Source organism: Stegodyphus dumicola, chromosome 7 (assembly GCF_044657685.1).
Source record: "Stegodyphus dumicola isolate Sdum_Otavi_A_Nest chromosome 7, ASM4465768v1".
Taxonomy (NCBI): Eukaryota; Metazoa; Arthropoda; class Arachnida; order Araneae; family Eresidae; genus Stegodyphus; species Stegodyphus dumicola.
Genome location: NC_140774.1, coordinates 25,332,569 through 25,359,080, shown reverse-complemented (window position 1 = coordinate 25,359,080; position 26,512 = coordinate 25,332,569). Strand labels below are relative to the sequence as shown.

Genomic DNA, 26,512 nt, shown 5'->3' with positions numbered 1-26,512 from the left:
CCAATGTTTAATCAATATTTGTTTGTTCCACACCAGTATATGGTATTATATTACAAAATTTTTTTGTATTTCACAATTTTTGTAAAATAATACCCAAACTTAATTCTAATATTAGAATTTAGGAGATTTTAATCAAAACTATTATTTTAACAGTTTTAATATTATTTAAACAACACATCAGACCTCAAACCACGCCTGTCACAAATATGAGTCATAGTTTCTTATAGATTACTACTTAATGTGAGTGCAATTGCTATGAACTTCAGTCAGACATTATAAAGGAATTATGCCTCTAGCATTGTTGCACATATGCATCATTGCTTTGTTTAAAGAAACCAAATGGCTCATATATGAGATGGTTGATAGCAAACCTGTTAAAGAATATACTTGGTCTAATGCATTTTGCCATGTGGAAAAACAATTCTAACTTGACATTGTAAAATAGAAACCTATTTTAATCAATATATATTTATCTTCTTGTCAACAAGATTTCCTTTATCCTGCATTTTTAAAAACCAAATATCACATTGATTTAGTTAATGAAGATTCTGAATTTCATCAATATATGACATCTGATTACGAGTTTCTCATGCAGGAACAATAAGAAATATGAAGCATAGTGCCAGCTCTTGAGAAAGAAATTTTAGAAGGGGAACTTTATATTCTGACTCATAAAGAAGTTTATTCATTGAAAATTCAACTCTAAATTTAAGATGATATGAAACCAGTTTTGACATACTTAGGTAGTACTGAAGATAGGTTTAGGTTTTTACAAATGAAAAGAAACATTTGCTATGCAGGAAGTTTTTAAATGCATTTAAAATATTCTCTATAATAAACAAAATGAACAAGCAGTACCGAATTCAGTACTGCTTGTTCATTAACAGAAATTACAAATTCAATGTATTCATTAACAGCAATTACCAATTCAATATGTGCATTAATAAAATTTACAAAAATTTTACATTAAAGTAAATAATTATAAAGTTGTGTTTTATTTCTTAGAAATTGAAACTTAATTGTTAAAAAATTTTTTTTTTTAAATTTATCTCTACATTGATAACAGATTTCTTGCTCCGTCACATTTCAACTTTGCCGGTTTCATTGCGTGATGTAAAAAAATTTCATAAAATTCTCCATAAATGGACCTATGTATATTCTGTTATATAGTCAATCACCTACTTACCTCAAAGTAATAAATATTGCCATGAATATACATTCAAGAATTGAAATAGGGGTTTTAGTGTATTCCTTATATTTTTCAGATAACAATATGTTGAGAAATGAATGTTGAGGAAGACAAAATAATTTGAAAAGAAAGTTCATTTTATTGCTTTAAGTAATACATATGTATATATACACATACTTTATAAATTATATATATTTTCAATATATATAACACACACATTCACACCTTTTATTTTTTAAATAAGTAATCATTACAATTTTATTTTAGCTGCACATATTTCAAAAAATCAACCTACAAAATCTACAACATTTTATAATAATTATCTACAACATATACAGAAGATATAACATTTTCTATCTATATTAAACAACCAAAATACCAATTTTAATTACAGAAAGGGGATAAATTGGATTGAACTGAAAAAAATGTATCTAATACCTAACATAAATGAAAAAAGTATTAAATTTATGCATGGTAAAATTTTTCTTCAAAATAATCTCTTTTAATCATTCAAATTTTATGAATTAATTTGAAACTCTACAAGAAAAGTTTATTTGTTTAATTGGTATTTTTTAAAACATACTTTAAATGATGCAGTACACATTTATTATGAACACATTCTCTTACAACCATGAATCAGTATTTTTAAAACCATTCTCAATTTGTAATTCATTTCTTATTAACTGTATCAACATTTTTAATGCTGACATGAGAAGGCACAAATACTACTTCTGTAATAAAACTTTAAAATGTAAATGCAAATATTTATACTAGCCCCCCCCCTCACAAACACCTTTACCTGTAAACTCTTCAGTCACACTTCCCTGTAACAAAGAGAGCTTTTTGTCTTTTCGGTTTGACTAATTTGCTGAAACTAATGCAAGAAAAATATAATAGATGTATCCAAAAATAAATAAATCAGTTCTATTATTTTATCAATGCTCAAATGAAGCTGTATTTACATATACATGAATTGAAGAATTTTCATACAATTCTTTTCTTTGTACAATTAAATTGCATTTTTATTTGTATGTACAGAAGACACTCTTAATTAAGAATAAAAGTATCTTAATGAAAACCATGAAACATTGATAGTTCTATAAGAATGGGCTGACTATATGAAGTTTGCATAATTCCCCATATGTGATATAAATATACAAGCAAGTGTTCCTTAAAAAGTCTCCCATAAAGGCAAAAAAGATTACCAAAAGCATTTCTATTATTTACTAAACACACATATACTATATCAGTATGACTCACATATAATTACCTAATATATAGGAAGGTGCAAAAGTAGGCACATGATAATGAAACATGCAAAGAAATCATAAATTATAAAACAATACAGTTTATTCTCTTGAATATTTACCTCTTAAATTCTCAAACTGTTTGCCTTTGACTTTCATGCACTCCTATAAAACTCTCAAGTGCATTTTGAGGCAAAGTCAGGTAATCATGTACTATGCTTTTAGTTAGTTATTTTTTCCTTAGATGGTGTCACTAAAATGTTATTTTTAAATTCAAACATGTGATAAATTGGTGGGGGAAAAAATGATGAAAACAGAACTAAATTTAGTTCCACACTCTGAAAAATAAATAAATAACTAAAAGTGGTAGATTATGTATTATGGTTCCCCCTTGTTCTTTGTTCTCAAGAACACGAAACGTTTTATCTTTAGCAACACTCCAAAAGAGGAAATCCAGAGAGGCAAGATCAGGAGACCTTGACTTTCAGCATCCTATCCACTTACTGGGCAAGTCCACATATTACAATTGTATATACCAACTATTACCCCATACACTTGCTTTCCATTTCTCATTATAACTAGGTATATAACTCCATTCCCCTCCACAAATAACCAATGTAATGTGCAATAATTTTTGCACCCTCTCACATATACCAATGTAATTCAGATTCAGTAATGTTTTTATTTTTTAAAAAACTGCAGTTTTTGATACATATTAATATGATTATACCATTTACAAATGAACAAAAGTTACAAACAATGGCGATGGTTAATATGCATAACTATAAAAAATACAAAATATATTTAATTATAAACACTGTAAAGCATTCAAGAACAGCTGACGTTAATATAATGATAGATATTATTGAAGCTAGGAAAATTTTTCAAAAAAGAGCAATGTTTAAATTATCAAAATAAATTTGTTGCATAAATTAAATAATAAACAGCTAAATGTCTATATTTCAAGTCTCAAGGCAAAAATATATAAATTCAATATTTACATATTTAAACACTGCTTCATATCATGGCTAGTACCAAGATAACTCTTGGTAGCAATCTGACACTGGATACCACACATGTTCATCTATACCAAAAATTTCCATAATTCATGTTTCTAAAAAATTTTTCCAATTTATGATAATTTTACCTACCTTATATAGTTCTTAACAAAATCTCAATAATCTTAATTCCTAACATCAAACAGCAAATACATTATACAGTTATTGTAATATAATCATCTGACATTCTTCAACACATTTCTTACTCTTATTTTAACAACGTCTCTGCATTTTTCAATACTGCAGAGAACATTATCAATTTTAAAGCAACATTCCAAAATTTGAAAAGGCTGCTGCATGTTTTATTATTTGATGAATAATAAATGTTCAATGCATCAAAGCTAATAATGCAAAACAATATACATTTAAAAAAGCATGGTTTAAAAGCTGACAGTGCAGGCCAAACAGAATAGCAGATATTATTAGAAAGTTAGTTTTACTTGGCACTAATTGGGCCATAAATTCTGATAAACTGAATTCTTAGATTACTTTACGTCCTCAATACAGATAAAATGATAAACATTTTACTGGTAAACTCAAAATTTTAAATGCATATGATTGGTATAATACATTTGAGGTTCTTGAACATTTAGTTTGGGTATGTTGTAGAAATACTCATTTTATTAAGCATTCGTTATGAATGCATAAAAATTAACCATAATGGAACATTCATATTTAATAAATTGCCTTGTTTAAATGATATTTGCATAAGTTGACAATAGTATTAATTAATAAAAAAAATTTTAACTTAAAATAGAATAAAAAATAGACTGAAAAAGAAATCAACATTACCAATAAAAGTGTTTGTTAGAAATTCTGAATATAAAAAAATAAATCTACAAATATTAAATTTTCGCCATTTCTTAAAAACATCATTAATGATTTTATACATAAAAGGATGATAGAAAATTTGGAAAAGGCCACATTATCACCAATGGAGTTCAGAACTGCTTAAATACTTTTGGGTAACCTTTCAAAGGCTTGGAATGTTTTCTAGAGGCACTACAAGAGCCAGCTTTTCTTTGTGACAGTACAAGAAGATGTAAATGCAATTGATGCTACATGCTCATCAACTTGCAAATCATCTCTATTACAGCACAAGAAAATGGATATCTAAAAAAATCTTGGTTACACAGGGCTATAAGCTAAGGCCAATCACCTTCATGGCATTGCCCAGATAACACTGTAAAGAAGCATCTGCAATGAATGCTAGATCTACCAAAACTGGACAATGTAGCAATAAATGAATGTTTTGTTTTCTGATGAGAACTGATTCAGTTACAACTGGATCAACTTATCTAACCTGAAATGGACAAGGCATCATAATGGTGATGACAGCATCATAATTAGAAGGATGTACAGTGATGGACAATGGTACCATGATGGGCAATTGCTATTGTAACGAAGTTACTGAATTGTTTAATTGTTTTGCGGTCTAATACCGTGCTTCTTCAAACGAAAGCAGAATAGAATCTCTTGGAGAGAGATGATATCCATCGAATTCATTAGCATATATACTCCCCATACCTTGACCCCGTTAAGCATATATATGGGACATTAGAAGGAGAAAAATTACAGCTTGTAATCATTTGCTGGATAACACACAAAGGCTAATTTCATGCTTTAAATGGGGAAATGGAACAATCAGCCCAGGGAACCACTATATCACTCAATAATGAAAATGCCATGATATTGTGATTGCTTCATCATATTTCAAAATGAACATAACTAAGAAGTCAAACTGCCTGGGCATAAGAATTTTTCAGCCATTCTTCACCTTTCACTGCTTTATTTTTTTTTCAACAAATTTATAGTTATTACTATGTATTAGGTACCAAGAAATAAATAGGTTCCATATTTATCTCTATTCGTGCACAATTTTTTCTGTGCATGCAAAAATTTTATTCAGTCTTAAGTTCTGAATTTGCTTAGTCATATGAAGGCATCAATGCCATAAAGAATCGACAATATCATATTAGTTCAAAGAGGAATGAATAGATGTATTATAAATGGAATAGAATTAGATCTATGAAAATTTATACCAAGAGGGTACTTCATATACAATGTGGTCTATTCAAATATTTACTTAAAATACTCAAAAGACTGCTTTTTAGAACATAAAAATACATATAGTTTCACAAATAAAAAATGCTGAATAAAGAATTTTTCTCAATTCCCTTTTTTTTTTAATAGTTCACCTGAAAATAAAAAAATTCAGTCATAAATTCATATACAAATTGAGAAATTCCATCTTTATGCTTAAATTTCTACTTTTAGGAGATGAAATTATTAAATTATTATTTAAAAATTAATTATCGTATTAAAAAATTAATTATCATATACACTGCTCAAAACATTTGGAAATATTGTGATTTTACATACAAATTACTGATCAGAAAATATCTCGTAAGCTGATATATCAGCCATAGATGTTACAAAGAAAATTATCCACAGAGTAAAGAATAATCCAATTTTGTTCTTGTTCCACCTGAGTAAAAACAATGTTGCACATCTGTGAGGCATAGAATTATTCAAGCTTTTGAACAGTGACTGGAGTATCCTATCCCACTCCTATAGAGAAGTGATTCCAAGCCGTTGAATTGTTTTCGAGGAATGCTAAGCCATCAGCAACCCTTCTTCATAGTATGTTTCAAATCTATTGAATGGATTTGTATCTAGGAAACATGGTGGTCAGTCCATTTCAAAGATTTTTTTATCAAAAAAAGATTGTTCACTAGGCAAGCCTAGGATGTGGCCTGTATCAGCATCTCCAAGAATGAATTCATCCCTGACTGCTATAGAATAACAGATAATAAAAGGTCTGGGGATTTCACCCCTATATCACCAAGCTGTTAGTGATTTATTTCTGGTCATGGTCAGTAAATCACATTCTAGTTATTCTGCTACAGGTTGGTATGTCATTTTTAGAGATACCAGCCTAGACCATTGCTCCTCCTCCAAATGGGTGATTCATTTACAGTGCAGAATTATTATGAGTGCTATATTCTCTCTAAATGATAGCCATCTATTGTTAGGAATACACTCATTTGAGAAGACAACAGTGCTCTACTAATCCTGCCTCCTAGATGCTTCAGTCCCTCTTTCTGAGTCAGCAACAGGATAGTCCACTGTTAAGTCAGTTTCAAACAACCTGAGTTGAAATAATAGCCTGAGAAAGTGTTGTTGCAAAAGACTGGCATTCAGACTGTAGTTTCTTCTTGCTAGAAATGGGCAAAATTATGGGATCAGATCAAAACTGTTTGCTCCCTGAACTAAGCTTTTAGTCCAAAGAAGCTTTGTCCCTGAAGGACTATTGTTTTCGCTTTGCAATTTTGCATCGATTCACTACAGAGGGCGAATCACTTTTCAAACTGTTGCCACAAGGTATTATCACCCCGTGTTACATTTAAAAAAATTAAATAATGAAAAATCTGCATAAATGTTTGTATATTTCTTGCATTGTGACAAAACAACGGTACATAGAGCCATCGAATTTTGAATGATGTAATCCTCCTACGAATATGGGCATGTAGAAGACCAAATTTGAAATTTGTTTTAATTTAGATTTCCTATTTTTAAAAACGAATTTTTGATTAACAAACTCAAGGATTTCAAAGCGAGCAATGGCAACATTGTACAGAAAAAACATTTTTATCTCCAGCGTGCAAGTCTCTGTATCAGAAATTCTAAAGATATGCTCATTTTAAAACTATTTTGCGATACTGCTATTGAACTTAATTTTATGGTTTAAGTGCGAATAACGTGATATTTAATAAATAAATGTAACACACAAAATGTTAAAAAAAAAAAAAAAAAAAAGTCCCTTTGGACATAATTTAAAATCTGAAACATTCCAGATTTTTTTTTAAATGATTCACTACTAACTAACAATAACTTTGATGAAAACCATCAGGAACAAAGAGTGAATCAAGAGGTGTTTGTGAGGATGCAGTGCAGAATTTCATCCTCACTAGCCACTCTTGGATCGAACGAGCAGTGGGATCGGAAGTATCAACTCGATCAACTGCTAACTCCTTGTGATTTCTTTTAACTGTAGTTTTAAGATTCCCTAAAATCCTCCTTTCTACATGGAACTAAGAGTAAAATTTTAGAACAGAAAAATTTTCAAAAAGTTAATAAATGATAAAAATTAAAGTTACTTTTAACATTGGACAATAAACATTCTTTTCTCGCATACTAAGTTTGCAATCCAATAACTGTTCTGAGCAATGTATATATTAAGCATAATTTAACAGAATATTATTCTGAAAAAAAAAAAGTACCAATATAATATATTATTAAAATAGCATTAAATCAACTCAATTATATTTAATAAGCAGGCAGAAATAAGATGGCTCATTTATTTGATTTTTGTGTCATTTTCCCAAATGCCAAACTAGGTATAGCTAGGCAGATTATACCTAGTTTGTGGATATTATACATTGGATACTTATGACATAAACTATACTTTTAAAATGCCATTACGCAAAAATAAAGCCTGAGTATTTTAATTCTTGTCACAAACATATTCTCAACATAAAATAATTCATCAGTTCAGATATTCATACATGAAAGCAATTTGACTCAAACATTCATATTTACTAAACAACTAATTTAAATCTGCATTTATATTATACTTTTTCAGTTCATATGCATAGATTTAAATCATTTCATCTCACATACACATAACATATACAAAAACGATAAAATCACAAAACATACTTGTTTATTAGAAATACATTAAAATTTAAACATGGTGCACTGTCATAATTCTCCTTAAAAGAATTATACACATCCATCAGAATATATATATGAATTCAAAAAAATAGCACTAAACATTATTTTTAAACTATCACAATATTCTTTAATACTCAAAAGAAAATAAAACTGAAATAAAGAACAACACAAGTCTCCTCACTATACTCATACTTTGTCCACAGATATGACACATTCAAAAAAATGGTTAATGTTACATCTTTTAAATGTATGCCTCTAGATGTTGTATACTCCAAACATTCTCCTGAAAAATCATCTCTTTAAAGTGGAGTCAATTCAATGCTCAAAGAGATAACACAAAAAGGCCATGTTATCCATTCTAAAAATGTGGATACCCGGAATCCAAGATAAATGCTTATTTAACTTAAGTATGGAGACTTTTCTATATTTACAGGTATATAACTGCAATGAGAAATACTGTCCAAGATATATTTATGACAATGACTGCCTTCACAGATCTTTAGTCTCACAAAAAAATATAAAGTACTGTACAAAATACAGTGCTTTCTTTTTCTGTCAAAGATTATTTTAATATGCATATACTACTTACATTAATAAATTAATTCATAATTAAGTGCTAACTTTACCACTTAATCTGCTGCTTTTAAATTAACACAAATGACTGTAATTGCTATCAGCTGTTTTTACATCTAAGCAAGTTCACAAATTTTTCACATTTATTGATGTTTACAACCTACATTTATAACCATAATCATTATTTTTAAGTATTTAGTTAGTTGCAATATATACTTGATTACTGTTTTAATTTGAGACAAACTGATTAGCCACAATAATACAGTACATGAACAATAGTAAAAAGTTATATTATTTTATGTAGATCTTGATTCCTTAATATGTCACATGCTGATACATATCGAAATTAAAAAGTCATATATATCTCCTAATTGTCTACTACAGTCTTAAAAATATATTAATAACAGAGAGTATAAAATACATTAGTTTCATATACTAGTAATTATTCAGTAAATATAATAAAACATACTTAGAAATTGTATACAAATAAGCATTAGTGTGTTTGTTTAGATTTTATCATTGCAAACTCAATTTTTCTGTATGTTTGTTCACAATGGATACAGCTTTCTATGTAAAATATACAGCAGTTTAAGTGCTAAATTCATCAAAACACTTTAGTTTTATCTACTTATACTTCCACTACATATATAAAGAAACTTGATTAATGCAAATATTTATAAATAAGCATAATAAAGTACAAAAGAAAAATATTTCTGAAAATTTAGCATAACTGAAAGACCATGGTAAAAATATTTAGGAATTTATTAACACAATAAATAAATAATATATGAATTTATCTAAATTAAATAATATCTTGTAATCTCAACAGCAGTTGCTTAAGAAATGAATTGGCACTTTGACTTTTTATCACATCATACAAGATATCTCAAATGTTTTATTTCTTGAAAATAATGTACAGCAGTGATACTTAATAAACTTTTCCCCTACATTTTTTAAACTAATGATTGAAACCCTAAAATTTAATTTTTTAAATATATTTAATTATTTATTTATATATATAATTTTTTTTAAGAATTAAGTTAATATAATATGCTTCGCATAAACAACAAGACTTTTGTAAGTCTTACCACAAAACATATTTTTGCAGCTTTATAAACATTAAAACTTTTGAAATCAACATTTGTATCAGAAAAATAAGCTTTTTGTGTGTGTGTGTGTGTGTCTTTTCATTTATATACATGAGTTCTGCATCTTCCTAAACATTTTATAGTCGTATTTCTAAAAAAATGATCGCTTCTTTGCCTTAACTTTATCTTCCTTTATGAGAAAAAAATACAATTCCTCATACAATTCCTCAAAGTTCTGAACGTTCTCATACTTCTGATCATGAGAAGTGAAATTTTCCTCAAATATTAAACATATTCATTCATACACAGAAATTCTTGCATTTACTCTTGAAGTGCAATCTTTACATGCTAGATTTCGACTCAAGATTATTTTCTTAATACTCACAAACTTAATCATAAATGTCTATATCTCGAACCTTTTTTCCTTTAATTTTGAAAAGTGCACCACTGTAGTAAATTTTTTATGTGTATATTTGTATAAACATACCTCGGTTTAGTATCTCATAAATACAAGATCTTATGTGTCAGTTTGGATTTCTTTATCGACCATTTCTGGAGCACACAGAGGATTTTGTAAAGTTCCATATGTTCTGCTAATGTCTAAAAGTTCACGTAAACCTTTGTTTTCAGTTAATAATTCTGTTAGTTTTTCACGTTCATTGACATAACTCACGTCATCTATTCGTATAGCCTGCTTCATGACATCAGCAATTTCACAAATAGTGTCAGCCATTTTTTGCAATTCCTGTTGAAAAATATAAATGTGAGCAAAAAGCTTTTATTCATAAAGAATTGAATTTACATTATAACTATGTATATATGTGACTGCAATTATATATGGTAACGGGTAGCTAGTCTCCAAATGCATGCCAAAGCGCCGAATGTGGTAGCACATTTACATCATGCCATGAAGAGCTGTAATGTTTAATATAGTCAAAAGTCGTTAATTCGGACACCCATAATCCGGAACGGTCTATAATCCGGACCTCAAAGCTACAAATTTTCTGCGCATGCAAAACACTGTGGCATACAATGAATTGGAAGTTGATCTGTCAGCACTATCCTTATTTTCAGGGCAGATGTTTTTATTTGGCTTATAATTCCTTACTAAATGTAGTATTTCATCTCGAAGTACTCCGTCTTTCATATGATTTAAATCAAATTCCTTGTCATTATAATTCGCTTCTGATAGTGAAGAAAGTGACACAGAGGTTATTGAAAATGAAAAAATTTCGATTGACAAATTAGTCGGTATTCTCAACACAGCAATTATAGGACTTGAACAGCGGAACTTTGTAACTGAACAAAAAATTATGTCTGTTTATAGAATTAAAGAGAAAGTATTATCACATAAAACGAAGCAAAACTTAAACAACTTACATTGAAAGAAATGTTTAATAAAGTACACAAATAAATATTAAGCTTTTTCTTTTTGGAAATTTTGATACCCTTTAGATCATAATTGTTCTTTATTTCATAAATTACGGTTTCATATTTTTAATTTTATAATTTCTGCATGCCATCTTACCAGATGATCTATAATCCGGAAAAATAGATAATCCAGAATCGCCGAAGTCCCGACAAGTCCGGATTAACGACTTTTGACTGTATGTGAAATATCAAAATTGTCTGCAGTAACAAATTGTGCATTGTGTATATAAACAATAGACATATATATAATATTTTAATGCATAGTAGGAATCCGGCACTTTTAACTTCTGGCTATAGACATGGCTGGGTGGAAAAGGCATGAATAAGACGTTGACAAAACTGAATAGAAGAATCACCATCTTTATTTTTACACATCTCAAATCATCTCTTTGGCAGACAAATTATTTTTCAATTGTCACTGAATGCAAATAAATTTTTATATACACAGGTAGAAAGATATGACATCATTACAGGCAGGAAAGCCTAAGCAGCGTGGAGATTGGCATGGCGGAAGCTAGGAAAAAAAGAGGCAGGCGTAATTGCTTGAAGCAGTATTTGTACTACGTAGATGCAAATGCAAAGCCAAGCCACGACTGGTCACGTTTACTATTAGTTACCTTTTTCAAGCAGTGTTAAGTAATTTGGAAAGATCTCGAATTTGGGAGACCATATGAATTTAGGGGGAGAACAACAAATCTAGAATCGTTAATTTTAAGGTCGCCAATTATTATTATTATTTTAAGGTCAACATTATTAATTATTACAAACCAGCTATCGTATTTTGTTATATCTTACATAAAATATTGTCTTATATGCCTATATATGTAAAATTAATATTATCTTATATACATAAATATATATATGTAAGATATAACAAATATGATAGCTGCTTTAAGAACAACTGGCGACATCTGTTCTCCCAAATTCAAGATCTTTCCAAATTACTTAACACTGCTTGAGAAAGGTAACTAACAGTAAAAGTGATCAATCGTGGCTTGGCTTTGCCTTTGAATCTATGTAGCCCAAATACTGCTTTGAGCAATTACTCCTCCCTCTTTTTTCCTAGCTTCCGCCATGCCAATATCTCCACGCTGCTTATGCTTTCCTGCCTATAATGACGTCATATCTTTCTACCTGTGTATATAAAAATTATTTGCATTCAATGACAATTGAAAAGTAATTTGTTTGCCAAAGAGATGATTTGAGATGTGTAAAATAAAGATGATGATTCTTCAATTGATTTTGCCAACATCTTATTCCTGCTTTTTTTTTACCCGTTATTCCTGCCTTCCTTTAATGTCTTATTCTTGCTTTTCCACCCAGTCACATCTATAGCCAGAAGATAAAGTGCTGACAGAAATGTGCCTTATATGTCAATTATATACACAAGATTGCAATTATAATACTCTAGTTGCAATAATCTTCATGAAGCAAAAAAAAATGAGAGATTTATATAGAGAAATCAGCATTGCAGACTGGTATGTATGGAGTCAAGGTAAATAACTAAGAAATCCTTGCACTGTCAAACTTTGAATAAAATTTAAATACAACTTTATTGATTTTGAGGGCAATCAGACAGAGATTCCTCTTCATCAATAGCATAACATTTTTGTAAAGGCAAAACTTAGAGCAATTTAATTTTGTTTCTGATATATCAAAACATTTAAGTTTTCAATATAGTAAAATTGTTTTCCCTTAATTAACAACTATTTAACTTGCTCTCTTTATTAAATAAACTCAAAAAAGAAAAGAAAAAAAAATCATCACTTACCTGAGTATTATTTGTACAACCACTAGCATTTGCGCTAGCAGTGGAGTGTACTAACTTAGTAACTTGCTGTCTGTACTTGCTCATAATTAATTCAAGAACTGACTGATGTTCTTCAAGCATGTCTCTTAGTTCTCTATTTTCTTGCTGTAATTCCCGAATATGTTTATTTTCTTGCTGTACATTGAAAACAAGCAACGGACGACTACGAATTTGATTTGTCACATTCTGATCATTCACGTCTTCATTATACTAAAGCAAAGGAAATAAAATTTATTGAAGATAATTTAAGACATAGCTGAGAATTTGTCTGAAACTTCTTGTACCATTAATAATATGAAAAATGTCATTAGTAAAAGTTATAATAAATAATTCAAGAATTTTTGTAAAATGCAACTTTACTATTCAGATTTTTTTTGTAACAGCATGCTTTAAAAATGCACTGATAATTTGTATTACTATTTAATAAAGCTACTCTGATTAGTATAGTGGTTAGCAATGCTGGCTTTTATGCCATCTAGCGTGGGTTTGAATCCTGGAGAAGGCTTGGATGTTTGTAAGTATATAATTTACGTGGCATGGAAAAACTTAAAATATAGGTGAACCGAAAATCTTTTTGCGAGATTTGCTGGTACGGTTAAAGAAATGAGACACCCTTGGATCTATTCCGCTAGCATTTTCTCTATTACATTTAGGATAAAGATTTAGATTACACTTATCTCACAGTGTAATATGGTCACCCTGTGGTGCTTCCTGGGTAACATTACTGGTGATGAGATAGCTAAATGATCAATGAATATTGGCCAACAAATATACTGAGTTTCAAATGCTTGGTTATTTTAAAAAAACTATCTAATAAAATATTCTTTATTATACTGGATTTCTTATTGGCTATAAATAATCACAGTGTTCATTTTATAATCTGAAATAACAAATATTAAAATAGATAGATTTTGCTCGCCAAGTGACTCATACAAAAGCATTAATTTCATCAACCTTTAATTTACCAAAATGTCAACTAATCCTTGTGAAATTAGTAATGCTTCCCAGTTTTCATTATCTCCTATATTTTAGATGAAATAATTTAAAGTCACTGATTAAATTTCAAATCAAAACATAATGAAAACATGCATGACCAACCGGTGATATGCGTACCACACTGTGGCTCACCGGTGCTTTAACAGTGGTGCAAGAAAACTTATTTAAATTTTTTTTTAAATAATAATGTTGTCTTTAGGAACTTTCTGAAAAATCCATAAATTCCCTATGCATAGACTACTGAATATAACAGCGCTAGAAAGCAGCACTGCTTGACAGCAGTATAATAATATGGTAAGACAGTGTAGTCATAATCAGCCCAATGGTTTGAGTTGCCTTGCTTTGGCGCTACTGTGTCTTGCTATAGTTGTCCATTTTCAAGCGAGTGCAACACTTTGGCTGTCTGCCTCAGTTGACTTTAAACTGCCACGCAAGACTTTATTTAAAGTTTATTTAAAATTTGGATCCGAGCGTCATTGTTTTAAATTTTTTTTTCACCATGTCCATAAGTAAACCTTTGACATTGAAAAGAAAATATGAGAAGTATATTGGAATTCGTAATTTTAAAACTATCTCGGAAGAAAAATTTTTGTTTATGCACCAAAATACTTCCAAAGCCTGTCTGTCTGATGTGTGGAATTTGTGTAGCAGTGTTGAAAACATTTAAACTAAGATGACATCTCAAACAACTGCACAGTGACTTCAACGGCAAATATGAGACAGAGTGGAGATAATAAAGCACAGCCTTTTAATATTTTCCCAAAATGTCAGTGATATAAACATCAAAAATATGGTTGATAAAACAGCTTTGTCTAGAAATACCATCATGCATCCTATAGGTGACATGGGCCAAGATATTGGCACACAAATTGTTTCTGAACTATGATACTGCAAATACTTTCAATAACTATGGATGAAAGCTGCGACATCACAGACAAGGCACAATTAAACATATTTATGTGTTACATGAACAATAATTTTGATACTGTGGAAGAACTTGATTTGCGTCAACTAGTTTTAATTACATGCGAGGACATTTTTTAAAAACTTAAAAATGTAATCAAAGTTAACAAAGTACAGTGGAAAAAATTAGATAGCGTTTGCACAGATGAAGTGGCTTGCATCATTAGCAGAATGAAAGGCTTTGTTACACTGCTTGAAAATTATCTGGGAAGAAATGTTTTCTAAGTATCATTGTATTATCCATCAAGAAGCTCTTTGCACCAAGGACTTTAGTAGTTGACACTGCAGCATGATGTATCAACAAAATATGAGCTCAAGCACTAAATTCATGATGGTTGAGCTTTTTCCAGAAGAAATGGAAGAGGATGGCAAGTTACTCCTTCTCTGTAGTGTTTGCTAGCTTTCCACATTGTGTTTTCTTTAGGTCTGATGATTTTCAAGATGATTAAAAACAATGCTGATCTTTTTACAAATCCTTTTTCAGTTTCTCTGCAAGATATTAAAAATTACCCACCTGAAATCGAAATCAAAATTATGGATGTATAGTACCATGCTACACTGAAAAAGCAAATATAAGGAACTTATTTAAACCGCAAGCTATCCAAATTATACTGAATCTTAAAAATTTGTACAAACAAGCAATTTTCCAAATTTATATGATCTGGTTGTCAGATATTGTTGTAGATTTAGATCATCATATGTTTGCAAGCAAATGCTTTCGATTATGAACATAATAAAATCAAAATATCATTCAAAGCCTGTTACACATACCTAAAATACCTAATTTTGCTAGCATCTTCAAGAACTAATCCTAATATAAATGACTTGTAAAAAAACTACAAATTCAAAAGCCACAATAATAAAGTACTGACTGTTCAATAACTATTTAGAATTGAATGTTTCAAGTTATTCATTTTTATTTTATATATAACCTAACTGACTGAACCTTTAAAAATGTTTATTAACAATAAAACCTAAGTTTGCATGGTTAGAGTAGGCTGAAGGGTACCCCTTGTATCATTGCAAAGTTGTTTCATTTATCGCCAAGTTGTTTTCATTTATGGTAATCTGCATAGTTGAATGTTCCGTAAATATACTTTTACCTAGAATTGGGTGCTCCTTTAAGTGAAAATATATCGATGTGTACATGGATAAAGTCAAGGGAGTGCGCATGCCAAGTTTGTGCAATTCTCCAATTTTTTTTTTTTTTTTAAGCGAAAATAGGTTGACATGTACATGGATACTGTAATCTATTTTGCAGTAATTTACAAAATAGACAATCTTCTTAGTATAACATATATTTTATTTCTAGTTCACGGTGATAGACAAATTTTATACAATTCTTAAGTGGCAAAATTTTAACACTACTCCTAGCTGGCAAAATCTTCAGAATACTAATCTTTTATAACAATAGCTCACGTTGCTGAGCAACGGTTTAATACAAATATGGCGTTGCCACTTCAACAATAATTATATTTATTTATTAAATAACAAGATATTACAACCTCTCCCCCCTCCAGATAAACTTTAATTTATATTTTTATAAATTAAAGTTTACGGTTTTTAAAACAACAATATCAGCACAACACAGAATTAAAATACAAGCATTTAAAGGAGAATTAAACAAGAAATAACATAACATACACTAAAGAAGAGAGAAAGGAACAATTTTTTTTTTTTTTTTTTTTTAAATCTATATAGAGAAACAAATTATTTAATCAGGCCAGGGAGTACGACTTAATGCGTCTACATTTTTATGGTTTTTAGCACTTCGGTGAACGATCGTGTAATTGTAGGGTTGTAGTACTAGTGCCCATCTCATAAGTCGTGGATTTAGACTCACATTACTTTTTGAGCCAAACTAAGGAATTATGATCGGTCATGATGAGGAATTTAGTATGCCCGTCTAAATAACATTGAAGTTTCTTTACAGCAAATATTATGGCGGCGCATTCCTTTTCTGTGGTACAGTACTTTTTTTCAGTTTCTGTAAACTTCTTACTGAGGTATAATACTGGATGTTCATTGTCTCGTTCATCTTTTTGAGCTAAAATGACACCCATATTAGAGTTTGATGCATCAGTTTGTAAAATAAACTCCTTATTGAAATCAGGTGCATGTAGTATAGGCCTTTGAGACAGTTTCTCCTTTAGCTCTTCAAATGCTTTTGTGCACTCTTCTGTCCAATTTATTTTCCCTTTCTTTAAGTTTCCTTTCAAAGTTTCTGTTAAAGGTGCTGCGATAGATGAGAACATGGGAATGTAATGACTATAATATCCCGCTAATCCTAAAAATGCTCTGACTTGACTTTTTGTGGATGGCACTGGAAAATCAAGAATAGCTTTTACTTTCACTTCACTTGGCATTCTTATACCACGACCTACAATATGTCCTAGATATTTTAGTCTATCTTGAGCAAATTTACATTTTATTGGTTTAATAGTTAAACCAGCGTCCTTTATTTTGGACAAAACGGCTTTCAGGTGACTTAGATGTTCTTCCCAGGTGGAAAAGATTGCCACATCATCTAAATATGGAACAGCAAAGTTTTCACAACCGTGAAGGATTTCGGCCATCATTTTACTAAATGAAAATGGTGCATTTTTAAGTCCGAAAGGCATCCGTAGAGGTCTAAATGTGCCAAAACTTGTAACAAAAGTGGCTAATCTTTGAGCATTAGGTGTTAAAGGTATTTGCCAGTATCCCTTTGTTAAATCCAAAAGAGTTATATATTTTGCGCCTGCTACCATTTCTACTCGTTGTTCGATGTTAGGCAAGGGGAAGAATTGTGTTTTAGACAATTTATTCAATTTTCTATAGTCGATACAAGGTCTTGGATCCCTCCCTGCTACTTCTACTAAAATCATAGGAGAAGTGTAGTCTGAATCTCCTATTTCAATTATTTTATGCTGAATCATTTTATCGATTTCTGTTTTTAATATATCCGTTTGTCTAGGAGACATTCTGTATGGTTTACAGTGGATTGGGGTGTTTTCTGTCAATTGAATATCATGCGTTATTAAATGAATTTTTCCAGGTTTATTAGAAAAGATTTTTGAAAACTTCAGCAGCATATCATGCAATTCTTGAATCTGTTGTTCATTTAGCTTATCACTTAAGGAGCTGTTTTCTTTGATGTCCTCAAAATCGAACAATGTTGGTTTGTCAATTGTTGGAAATTTTCCTCCATATCATCAATTTCAGACTGATCTTCTGTAATCATAAGGTTAACCGATTCTGCTCGTTTATGATAGGGTTTTAGCATGTTAACATGGTAGACTTGGTTAAAGTCATTTTTTTCTTCGAATCTCACAACATAATTAGTTTCGGATAATTTCTTCTCAACCTTCCCAGGACCTTTCCATTCAACTGCTAGTCTGTTTGGTTTATTCGTTGATACAACTAATACTAAATCCCCTTCAGAGAATTCCCTTTTTATAGCTTTACGATCGTACCACACCTTTCTTTTGGTTTGCATTTCCAGCATTTTATCTGTAGCCAGCTCTTTGCATCTTTTTAACCGATTTATCAATTGAAAAACGTATTCAACAACATTATTTCCTTCATCTTCAGGATTCATCCATTGTTCATATAATAATGTTACAGGTGTTCTAAGATTTCGACCATATACTAATTCTGCCGGTGTAAATCCCGTACTCTCGTGCGTTATTGTTCTTAGAGCAAATAGAGCTGTGGGAACTTGCTTCTCCCACTCAGGGGCTGCTTCGATACATAAAACTTTTAAAATTCGTTTGATTGTTCGGTGAAATCTTTCAACAGAGTTGCTCTGCGGATGGTGTACTGAGCTTCTAGTTACTTTTACTCCAAATTTTTCTACAAATTCTATGGCTAGATTGCTCATAAAGGAGGTACCTTGATCAGTTTGTATTTCTTTCGGGAAACCCATTCTACTAAATATTTGTAACATGGCTTCAATTACTGACGTTGTGCCAATATTAGGAACAGGTACAGCATCCGGATATTTTGAAGCTAAACAAATAGCTGTAATTAAATATCTATTGCCATTCGGTGTTATTGGTAAAGGACCGCATGCGTCAAAGTTAATTTTTGAAAATACTTCTGCATTAATTGGTACTAAAGTCAAAGGTGCTTTGGCTTTATCATTAGATTTTCCCACTCTTTGACATAGATCGCAAGTTTTAACATACTCTTCTATTTCTTTATAGCAATTAGGCCAGTAAAAGTATCTTGTTAATCTATCTTTAGTTTTGACGACGCCTAAATGTCCAGATGTGCTATCATGACATAATGACTTTATTTCATCCCTATATTTTTCAGGAATAACAATTAATTCCCTTTCATTTCCATTTTTATCTATTTTCCTTTTCACCAACAATCCATTTTCTTTTACTTTGAAATCATTTATTTGTCTTGCTGGAATTTTCATTTTTAGCTTCGTTAAACAATGACGCTAGATCTCTGCTTTGATGCTGAGATTTAATTAATTCCTTTGAATTAACATTAATCACTTTCTTAAGTTCCTTGTCTTCCTCATTAGCTTGAGGTAAAATATCTTCATCAGTTTCAATAAACTTCAGTTCTTCTAGTTTCTCCATTTCAATTTCTCTGCTTCGATCATCTTCATGAGATCTTTTTACTTGAGATCGTGTCAAAACTGAATTTATTTTTTCTAAATTTAAGAATGATTTACTTTTGAACAATTTGGCAGTTTTGTTACCCAATACATATCTGCCTGGATCATTTGTAACAACAGCTGCCTTTGTCTTTATATGACCAAGTTCGCAATTAATTTCAACTTCCGCTAACGGTAGACACACTAAATGGTCATTTAAAAGATATTATACCCAGACATGTTCTCCAGTCATTTTTGCGTTATCTATGTATTTTCGAGAAATAACATCAACAGTGGCTCCTGTGTCTCGAAGAATAGACATTTCATGCCCATTAACTAAACCGTTAATTGTATATGTCTCTAACAAATGATCATTCGAAGATACGCAATTTATCTTTTTATTTGGTTTTAAGCGAGGACACTGAGGCTTAAAATGTTCGTATGATCCACACTCGAAACAACGTGGTAGATACCTTTTGTCATATAAATTTTCTTGGTTCTTGTTTTGAAATTGACTTCTTTGTCGGTGATCTTTTTGGTATTTTGAATCGTTCCATTTATCAGAATGCTTAAAATGAGGCGGATGCTCTATTTTTTTTCACAAAAATACAAAAATATCATAACGCGGTTTAAATGATCCTTTGTTAATTTTCTCAGTCTGATTGACAGAAAATTTCGGTTTTATTGTTTTCCTCACATCTTCAAAATCTTCAATTTTCTTAACTATTTCAGTAGGTGAAATGATGGTTGTCCATTGATCCATAAAATGTTCTTTGAAATAAGGAGAGGTACGCTTTTTTATTTGATCAACTAGCATGAGATCTTTTAGCTGTTCAAAAGTTTAATCCGCTAAGCCATCCTTCTAAATAATTCTTTAATTCATAGTAGAAATCATACCAAGTACTTTCAGTAGATTTTTGGTGTTTATTAAATAGTTGTCGAAATTTTTCCGCACTTAATTTAAATCGTAAAAACAGTAAAGTTTTTACATATTCATACTTTTTTGCGTCCTCTTCTGGTTCTCTAGCAATAAGCTGAATAATGTCGGGAGGCAGCAATGAAATAAGTTGAGTCACTTGATTTTCAGCAGGTATATTCATTATTTTAGCTTGACGCTCAAATAACACCAGAAATAAACTTATTTCATCTTCTTTAGGGTTCAAACGTGGCATGACATTGTGAATTCTGATTTTTAAAGGCTGCTCAGGTAACTGCGTAGTTTCTACCGGCTGTGCTGTGGCAGCCATTGCTTCCATTGAAGTTTCTGTAGCTCAAAGGCTCTAATTCGCTCTTCTCTTTCAAGCTCTTCTTTTCTTTCTTCTCTTTCGCGTTCTTCTCTTCTTTCTCTTTCTTCTCTTTCGCGTTCTTCTCTTCTTTTTCTTTCTTCTCTTTCACGTTCCTTTTCTCTTTCTTCCCTTTCGCATTTCTTTTCTCTTTCTCTTTCTTCTCTTTTGCATTCTTCTTTTCGTTCCCTTTCTTCTCTAGTTGCAGCCAGTAGTTCTTGAGTAAACTCCTCATCATAATCGGGACTTTCAGTAATCAGTTTATGCAATTGAGCAATCTTAAATTCAGGTTTCACGGTTAAACCTAACTCTTCTGCTAGTACTTTTAAATCCTGTTTTTTACTCCTAGCTAAGAATGACATGTTGACACAAGTTACTTTTAATAGGCTTCCTTTCGAAATTCAATCTAAAAGCTCGTACTTGTATTAAAAATATATAATTTCTGGCGAGATTTAATTTCTCGAATACGAAATTTACACTAACCAATTGGAGAGAATTATTTAAACAACTTTGCCAGGTTGGCACAAAATAATTTAATATTACGTTGGGTTGACGTTTTAACTCACTATTCACAAGCCTCGTTAGCTATAACTATATAAACACCTTTGCCAGTTAAGCAATACAATGGAATTTTACCCACGTCAGTTTGACGACTTTACTATCTATCTCCCCGCCTGGTTGGCGATAACAAAAACAATTTTTGCCAGTTTGGCAATACAACTTTTAAAATATACTATCTGTAATACGTCAGGATGACGTTACTATCTATCACATTTTATTTCTAGTTCACAGTGATAGACAAATTTTATACAATTCTTAAGTGGCAAAATTTTAATACTACTCCTAGCTGGCAAAATCTTCAGAGTACTAATCTTTTAAAACAATATCTCACGTTTCTGAACAACGGTTCAATACAAATATGGCATTGCCACTTCAACAATAATTATATTTATTTATTAAATAACAAGATATTACAATACCAAGTTTGTACAATTCTTTGACTTGTTATTTTTTCTTTGTGTAGCGGCAATTTTTATTTTTGGAGCTAAAAATCACTGCTACACAAAGCCAAAATAGCAAGTTAAAGAATTGCACAAACTCGTGTACCGCCAAAAATCGCCAATTTTCACCAAGGGGTACCTGTAAATATACAGTTCACAATTTTGTTTTATTTATCATATTATTTTTTAAATCTCCACTACTCAGACTTACAAGAAGGGAAAAAATTCGCTACTTGCATAAAAATCCTATATCAGCCTACAAATAACATTATCTCCCTTTTTCATATCTTTTAATATATTGGAAAAAGTTGGAACTGACACGCATATTTTTTTCACATAGTTGCGCTCTTCCCCAAAAAGTTGAACAACCCTGAATTAAAACAATCAATACGTAAATGGAGAAGTATACGTGGGCTATTATCATAGGAAATAATGCCCTATGATCTTTTAATCACTTTACCACACAAACCAACTAGCAAATCTAAGTTTCCACGTAAAAAGAGTTGTCATAAAAACCAACATTGCCCCCAAACCATCGCAGAACACGCAATTGCATCAAAAACCAGCGCTCAACACATATCACCGCCTTTAGCAAACTTATGGTGCATATAAGAGTAGAGCTTTATTAATAAATGTCATGTTTGAATAATATATGCTCCCCCTATTGCAAATTATAAGTATGCAATTTTAAATGTAGTTAAAAGTGAAAATTTTATTAGATAGTTCATGACTAGTGATGAGTTGGTACTACCGAACCGGGTATTTTGTAACGGGTACTGAAAATCAGTACATCCAAGTACCCGTTACTTCAGTACCGAAATCGGTACTTTTCGGTATTCGTTACTTCTGTACCGAAATGGGTACTTTTCGGTATTCGTTACTTCTGTACCGAAACGGGTGCTTTTCGGTATTCACTACTTTGTAACGAAAATATGCGTCTCTTCTCGGTATTTCGGTATTTGTTACTGGAGGATTGATGAGGGTTGAGCTCACTTCGGTTTTGGTACGAGGATAGTAGTATCTGGTTGTATTTGCGAAATGGCGATATGCACTTCTTGTGTCCATGAATGGCCTGCTCCTCAGACACTTCTGTAGTTGATATGTTTTCTAATATTCAAAATCTACTCCGTACAGATAAAATCAAACACGTGGTGATGTGGCAGAGTTCCTTCAGTGCGCAAAATCGTTAGCTGCGTATTTTGGTACTCCAAATCATTACTAGGGCACTTCGGTACTCCAAATCGTTACTAGGGTACTTTGGTACTCCAAATCGTTACTAGGGTACTCCGGTACAGCAAACCATTACTCCGGTATTTCGTTACTTCGGTACTCCAAATCGTTACTTGGGTACTCGGTACTTAAAATCGGTTTTCGGTACTTTTCAAAGTAACGGTTACTTGAGTAATGGGTATTTTGTACCGGGTACTTGTCTGTACCCGTTACTCTCATACCGGGTACAAGAAAGTACCGAAGTTGCCCATCACTATTCATGACACTTTTTTCAGGAAAAAATTTTTATCACATTTTTTTCTTAAATATGTATTACAATCTACATACTAAACCATGAGCTACCTATCATAACAGACAGCTAACAGACATAAAGTTAACCAACCTGGTATACATGATTACACTTTAAGATACTAAATTATATGAAGTAAACAGAAAATCTTTTTGTAAAATACAGATGAATTTCACATGAAATTCTTTACTGTTACACATCCTACAATGAAACTGCACAGAATTTCTTATTTATTGTATGTTACTTATGTCACTGGTTGTACACCAGAACAAAAATTTAACAATAGCATTGATAATTATTGTATGTTCTTACTTAAAAACCTATTAAACAACATTACAGTATATTATATAACATATATTTCAGGATATATAAGCATTTCTCATAAAACAGTCAGCAGTATCAAATTAAAAGAGAAACATGCTGATGTAAAATTTAGAGCTGGGAAAACCAATTTTACTCAAAACTTATGCCAAACTAAGGTTGCTTTTTCTTACCTAGTTTCAAAAGTCAACAGTATCTCCGAATATGTCACTTTACTAATATACTATCATTTAAAACTACTTTCTGCAGGGCTAAAATAAGACAACACAGCATTTGAAGCTTTAATGAAAAGAATACATGTGACATTTTAAGACATGCTAAGAAAAAATATCAGTCAGCTAAACGTTACAAGTTTAAAACTAAAAACATATCTCAAATATGAAATTATTTACTATCAATTATGAAACGTATACATTTTATGGTAAAAGTATAGTTTAGGGTACCCCTTGACGAAACTTAACGATTTTTGGCGGTACATGGATACCGATTTTGTGCAATTTTTTGACTCATTATTTTGGCTTGCGAAGCAGCGAATTTTGGCGCAAAAATCGCCGCTACACAAAGCCAAAATAACAAGACAAACAAATGCACAAACTCGGCATCCATGTACACACCGACTTATTTTCACTTAATCCCCCCCCCCCCCGAATTGCACAAAAATGGCATTGCGAACTCCTTTGATTTTATCCATGTACACGTCGACCTATTTTCATTTAAAAAAATTCCCTGAATTGCACAAAAATGGCATTGCGCACTCTTTTAACTTTATCCATGTACACGTCAACCTATTTTCACTTAAAAAAAAATTCCCAGAATTGCACAAACTTGCATTGCGCACTGCTTTTACTTTGTCCATGTACACATTGATATATTTTCACTTAAAAGTCAAAGGATCAAGTCTACAATATAGGCAAACAAAAAATACATAATCTCAATAAAATACATTTTAAACCAAACAATAAAATAACATAAAAAAGGAAAAACATGTTATACATTTAAGCACTACCAAAAGCAAATATTCACTTACCATGATTTTCGAGTTTGCTTCGTACACCCAGAGCCACATAAAAATCAAAATATCAATCATACTCAAATGACTTTTTTCAAACCAGGTACTCTTTCTGATCGAATGCTTCACATAGTGACAATTTGAACCTTTCTTCCTACAAACCAATTCAAATCCATCTAAACGGTTTTAACACACACCACAAAAACGCTTACAAAACATCCCATTATTCAAAATTTCCCAGAATCATGCACCCAATTACATCACAATAGGGTTTCCATAACAATCAACTACTCAGGCTACTATAAATGAAACAACTTCGCCATAATACAAGGGGTACCTTAAAGTCTACTCCACCCCATTTTACAATAATATTCCTTAAGACTAGCAACAGTCCATTTCTGTTCCATTGATAATTTAAATGATAAAATTAGAATTCATTAAAAATTTTCTGCCTAGACTAGAATAACTGCATCATCTTTTAAGAGTGAAAATGCAAAGCTGACAAACTAGTAAAAGGTTATTTTCCTTTTAAAAATTAAAATATTTCATAATGATCAAGATTAATAAACAAAATATACATATAAGATATTAATCTTATAAACATCATTTCTTCCTTACTTGATGGTTCATTTTTTGAACACAAAGTACAATAACAGTAAACAGAAAATCAATTATAACTTTGTAAAACAGAAGCAATGCTCAAATGAATACTGTAGAATTTGGACAAATATTTCCTTCTGCACGCACAAATAAGCAAAAAATTAAGGAAGCAGTGAAAATAATCAGACTGTGACCGAAAACACGTCGAAAAATGTCAAACACCTCTTAATTTTGTAGAAACAGAAAATTTTACGTAAGGTTCATAAAATGAAATTATTTTAATACATACTTACTTCTTTCATAGCTTCAACATTTTTATACAAGGTCTGAGTCTGAGCAATTATATTATCAGCAGCAGCATCATGTTCTCGCAACCTGCTAACAAGACGTTTGGCGTCATTCAGAATCTGATGAACCGTAACTGACATCTTGTTTTAATGGTTACTAAAATTACAAATTACTCATTAGTCAATTTCCATTCAATTATACATCGTGTATAATACTACGCACATATATAAAATCTAGGTCTATACATGGAATAATGTTTCCTTAAATCATAGTGTTTTACAGGAAACTTAGTGACTGTAACCAAACAGGAAATTACAACACAAAACATTCAAAACGTTTTCATAAATTAGGTTATTTTTACCAGTATAGGCTGAAAGGAAGTACGTATTTTCAGACCGTCGCGTTACATTTAGTACTCCTACATATACTCACTTTATTATTATTTTTTATTTTATTTTATTTTATTTATTTTTTTTTAATTTATTTTTTTTTTTTTTTTTAATTACAGACGAACAAAATAGCTTTTAGTGCATCTCAATAGTCTTTTTGCCCTTAAACCAAAAATTTAAATACTAGCATAATGGAAAACAATGGATAGGCAAAAGATATCTACACTGCTAAAGTACCATATGAAAGCTATTATCACACATGAAACTATTTGTAAAAAGCAACTCTTTTGTTTTGTTTAAACACTTTATCCCATCATATAAAACAGTAAATCACAGGAACCATTAACATTACTGGAGTTTTGGCACCAGTAGTTAATAGACTGAAACCTCAATAAATCACCACTTTTTGCTGAAGG

The 26,512-nt window shown here is 30.9% G+C and overlaps 1 protein-coding gene across 2 annotated transcripts; it reads right to left on the bottom strand.

Annotated features, from left to right (window-relative positions):
* Positions 1–1,315: 1,315 nt before the first annotated feature.
* On the bottom strand, positions 1,316–26,246 carry LOC118187782 (FGFR1 oncogene partner 2 homolog). Of its 2 annotated transcripts, XM_035358055.2 has the most exons (5): positions 26,069–26,246; positions 25,713–25,863; positions 13,095–13,343; positions 10,380–10,637; positions 1,316–5,692 (listed from the first exon to the last, which is right to left on the bottom strand). In XM_035358055.2, exons 2-4 carry the CDS (start codon positions 25,845–25,847, stop codon positions 10,410–10,412), a joined length of 612 nt encoding a protein of 203 aa, XP_035213946.2. In that variant the 5' UTR covers positions 25,848–25,863; positions 26,069–26,246; the 3' UTR covers positions 1,316–5,692; positions 10,380–10,409. The 2 variants fall into 2 exon arrangements, with proteins under 2 accessions (XP_035213946.2, XP_085676113.1); XM_085819987.1 differs by having other exon boundaries at positions 1,316–10,637.
* Between the last annotated feature and the right edge of the window lie 266 nt (positions 26,247–26,512).

Bases quoted from the DNA above. Each gene is read 5' to 3' on its own strand.
- LOC118187782 (XM_085819987.1), bottom strand. From the start codon at position 25,847: ATGTCAGTTACGGTTCATCAGATTCTGAATGACGCCAAACGTCTTGTT. The intron at 13,344-25,712 runs GTAAGTATGTAT...CCTTTGCTTTAG, and splicing joins ATGTTGAAGCTATGAAAGAA to TATAATGAAGACGTGAATGA. The intron at 10,638-13,094 runs GTAAGTGATGAT...ATTTTTCAACAG, and splicing joins GTTGTACAAATAATACTCAG to GAATTGCAAAAAATGGCTGA.